General features: G+C 40.7%; 2 protein-coding genes across 2 annotated transcripts in view; one reads left to right on the forward strand and one right to left on the reverse strand.

Moving 5' to 3' along the window:
• The window catches only part of lyrm7 (LYR motif containing 7), a 2,326-nt gene extending 1,811 nt beyond the window's left edge, over window positions 1-515 (reverse strand). Inside the window, exons 1-2 of the mRNA XM_005727317.2 lie at window positions 382-515; window positions 166-253 (exon numbers count right to left, since the gene is read on the reverse strand). Coding sequence (XP_005727374.1) covers window positions 166-253; window positions 382-399 — 106 coding nt within the window. The 5' untranslated portion in view covers window positions 400-515. The remainder of the gene's footprint in view (window positions 1-165; window positions 254-381) is intronic.
• A 640-nt stretch (window positions 516-1,155) lies between these two features.
• hint1 (histidine triad nucleotide binding protein 1) lies at window positions 1,156-3,237 on the forward strand. Its single transcript, XM_005727321.1, has 3 exons — window positions 1,156-1,328; window positions 2,677-2,781; window positions 2,949-3,237. The coding sequence occupies exons 1-3, from the start codon at window positions 1,218-1,220 to the stop codon at window positions 3,111-3,113; spliced, it is 381 nt and encodes a 126-aa protein (XP_005727378.1). The 5' UTR covers window positions 1,156-1,217; the 3' UTR covers window positions 3,114-3,237.
• The last annotated feature ends 1,001 nt before the right edge of the window (window positions 3,238-4,238 follow it).

The following is a 4,238-nucleotide window of genomic DNA, read 5'->3' on the forward strand; positions in this document are numbered from 1 at the left end:
TATATATATAAAAACAATTTAATGGTAGAGAGGGGTTAATAATATAAGACACGCTCATGGGGCTCATATGACACCGAACATTAGGAATGACCCATTTGATGAATGCTGAGCATGTGTTCACTCATCTCCTGTTTGATAAGCATCAATTATCAGTCCAAGATACTGCATACACAGACTCACCTGTCAGTGCTCGGTCATCATCTTTGAACACAGCCATCCTGGTCCTGTGTAGCGTTTTAAAAACGCCCAGAACCTGTATTCACAAACAGGCAGCTTTTATAACAGCTGTGAATGATGCTACCAGTCACCTGCAATTTCAAGTAACATGCAAGCAATGTTGCAATAAAGGTATTTAAAAAGACGATAATATCCCATACTAACCTTCAAACGAGTGCCCATGTTGCCTTCTTGTGTTCACTTCCGATGTAGGGAGACGTCACATATGTCAGAGCCCAATCAGAGCCGACGCTGGAAATGAAGCTGTGATTGTAGCCAATGAGGGCTCGGAGTAGTTTCACTGAGCTACTAATTCGATTGAGAACGGCCTCTCTGTAGATTTCCCATTTTATGGGGGGCACTGGTGAGCTGTGTTTTGTGCTGAGAGCTCCCTTCGGACACAAAAGTGTAAATGTTGTGGTGTATATAATCCATTTCTTGGATATTTTACAGGGTTCTGTTGGAGTAAAAAGAACTTTCTGGACGGCACCATGAGTCACTTTTATGGCTACTGCCGTCTTGAATAGGGGAGTGAAGCTAGCAGCTAGAGAAAACTTCTAACGTTTCTTATTATACACATGTTTTGTATTGTTTTTTGGTGTGGTGTAACTGCTCCTCTAACGTCTATGGATTTGTGCACTCGTAAAAGCTAGCATTTATTAACATTTCACTTGCACAACGATGTTTTTCATTGTACTAAAGAATAAAGGACACGAGTCTCGTTTTATTTAAAGTCGGGTGTATAATCGAAACCGTGTTTGCGAAAAATAAATAACTTAGTAAGTTTTTAAATCAGGAAGTAGGTGTAAATAATTACTTTCACCATTTAGCTTCGTCCACGCTTATCCACGGAGGGACGTGCGCCCTCTGCTGCCCCTCTGTCTGAACTGCAGCCTGTACAGTGGCATTAACAGGAATTGGAGTGGCTCTTATCATAGATCGGCTCTGATTTTAGTGACACTGGAAGCTGCGTGGGGGAGCCGTGGCTCATCTGCGTCAACATGGCTGATGAAACGGCGAAAGCGCAGACCGCCAAGCCGGGCGGAGATACGATATTTGGAAAAATTGTACGCAAAGAGATTCCTGCCAACCTAATCTATGAAGACGATCAGGTATGCGGTCATCACTTTGATTCACGAGGACGTTTAAAGTCTGAATGTTTCTCATCGTGGCTCCGCAACTGCCTGCAGGAGGCGTTCAGCTAATGCTAACTCAGCGTTGCAGAAACGCTGTTTTTGTGCCTACTTGCATTTAAAAATGCTGCAGCAGAGCTTGCAGAAATCATGTAATGCATCAGAAGAATCTGCAAGTTTATAAAATAGCCATATTTGCTGCAACACAGCGTCTGAAGTTACAGATAGTTGGCTTTGCACCAAGAAGTGACAAGGTTCACTCCAGTGCTGTTTGCGGACTCGTTAAACATGTAGCCGCTGTAGGCTAGAGCAAGACAAGGAAAATTAAAAGGTGAGGTTCCTACAATAAAGCAACATCAAGTGATTTGCAGCAGACATTAGTGAAATGGGGAATCAAAGCGTTAAAAAAAAAAAAAAAAGCAATATTTATTTTTATTTCTAAGTTTTGGAACTGCTTTGTATTCCCAGTGGAATGAGCTATAGTTGATGACTCCAGATAATTTATATCTGTCATGTTTACAGATTCCACATTTTTGTACGCCTTAAATGCAACAAAAACATGTAAACATTGTGTCACATTAAGGCTTGGGCTGTGCCACTAGTTGAATTTTAGTTGCAATTTTGTCGAAGTCGACATTTGTTGTTGTGCCCCATTCTGCTTTCTTTGATGTGTTTCAGATATTTGTGACAGAAAGATAGCAGCAAGATTGAAAGGGAAGGTTTACAAGATGACAGTGAGGCCTGCTGTGATGTAGTGTTCGTAGACAGTGGCACTGACAAAAAGGCAGGAAGTAGAGCTAGAGGTGCAGATGAGATTCTTCATTGGGAGTGATGAGGAGGTACAGAAATGAGATTTAATAAAGAAGAACATGCAGAGGGTTGGTGTGACAGAGGAGGATGCTTGGAATAGGGTGGAGGCAGGTTATCTGCTGTGGGGAAGAAAATGAGAGTGACTCATGATCATCTCATTTAGAGCTGAAATTACAATTAGAGTTGATGGAAATTGGCCTAAAAAGGACAATTTTATTCCTGTTTTTTTTTTAAAGTTTAATAAATCTGTTTTTCCAAAATGTGTGTTTAAAATTTTCAGTATTGACCAAATATTCATGACTATGACTTTGAGATAAGCAAGCAGCCTTAATGTGTTTAACTCCAAATACTGGGGTGTGCATAAACACGTAAAACTATCTAAGTACTATTAAGACCTGAGTTATTATCATTTTTTAATTATATTTTTATTTTTTGTTTTCAGCTAACTTTCAGTTATTTCCCATTTTGATTGTGCACAGTCTAATTATGTTTTCTAATTTCTTGCTTTGGCTCTCAGTGTGTAGCCTTCCCTGATGTCTCACCTCAGGCTCCCACTCACATCCTAGTCGTCCCAAAAAAGCCAATTGTTCAGCTCTCTCAAGCCGAGGATGACGATGCTGCGGTAAGTATCATTGTAATGACTTTTGCTTGTGAAATAAACTATAAACAATCTCACACAATCATTTCCCTGGCATATTTCTATCAGTGACCACTAGGGGGAACTATTTGTCTTTTTAATACTTTAATGCAGGGTGTATTTTCAACTCATTCTTGCTGTTTATCTCTTAGTTGTTGGGCCACATGCTGATTGTTGCAAAGAAGTGTGCTCAAGATGCCGGCCTTTCCAAAGGCTACAGGATTATCATCAACGATGGGCCGGACGGAGGCCAGTCGGTGTACCACATCCACATCCACGTTCTCGGTGGCCGCAGTATGGGGTGGCCTCCTGGCTAACGCTCAGCTTCCAGCACCCACCATCCAGCCATGCATGTTCACATCTGTTGTCTGATTACCAGTGCTGTTAAATCTGATCAAGCCAAAATATATCTGTGGAATTAAAAGGCACATCACAACACCACTCGTGCTGGCTTGTCTTTATTCTTAAACCAGACATTTTTTTTAATAGAAAGCTTGATCGTGTTCTTCAGTGGGGTTAGCAGTAATGTCATATACAAGCCTTTAACTGAAAGACGAGCAGTTGCGGTCAGAAGTCTGCATATAGTCATGATAACTTAATGATTCCTTTGCATTGTTCTTTTTCCAGGGATTGAATGATTGTACAGCATACCTGATTTTCTCTAATCTACACAGAGTCAAAACTGTACTGACAGGCTCAAATCTATACATACATAATCCTAAAGTGGTGCTGAAGGCTCTGCACTGTCCTTTAACTTGTTAATGCTAAGACTCCAAAGTGATCATGACTGATTACAACTAGTAGTTTGTCTTTGCCAGCATTAAAGGAATTGTTTTACAGCACTCATTAGATTGGATCCAGGTCTTCCATAAACTGGAAATTACTGGAACACCAGTACTACTGTCTTGAGAGGATGCTGATCAAGTAAAAAGCCCCTGCCTCAAAATTGACACCTTCAAGCTCAACTGAAATACGCAGCTGCCCACATGGACAAGCCAAATACCTTCTGGAGAAATGTTTTATAGTCAGATGAGACAAAGATTAAGAAATGTGGCCACAATGACAAAAGGTGTGTTTGGAGGTGTAAAGGTGAGCCTTTTAAACTTAAGAGTAGTGTACCAGTCAAGCTTGGTGGTGGTAGCATCATGGTTAGGTCTTCACCTTAAATCAACAGGTAGAAGGTTGAAACTTGGACACAGGTTTTCCAACAGGAGAATGATCCCAAACTGTTTTTTTTAAATGGATTTTATGGGCTAACATTACACTTCTGAAATGGCCTTCTGAAGTCTACACTTATAAGCCCAGTCTGTGTCAGGAAATCACCAAATTTACCCAAGAGTGGTCAAATATCTGGCTGGAATTATGCCAGAAGCTTATTAATTGCTGCCAAAAGCACCTAGCCAAGGTTCAAGTTGCTAAGGGACATTTGTCCACAAATTAGC

This window comes from Pundamilia nyererei, unplaced genomic scaffold (genome assembly GCF_000239375.1).
Source record: "Pundamilia nyererei isolate P.nyererei 1_Seehausen unplaced genomic scaffold, PunNye1.0 scaffold00024, whole genome shotgun sequence".
Classification (NCBI taxonomy): domain Eukaryota; kingdom Metazoa; phylum Chordata; class Actinopteri; order Cichliformes; family Cichlidae; genus Pundamilia; species Pundamilia nyererei.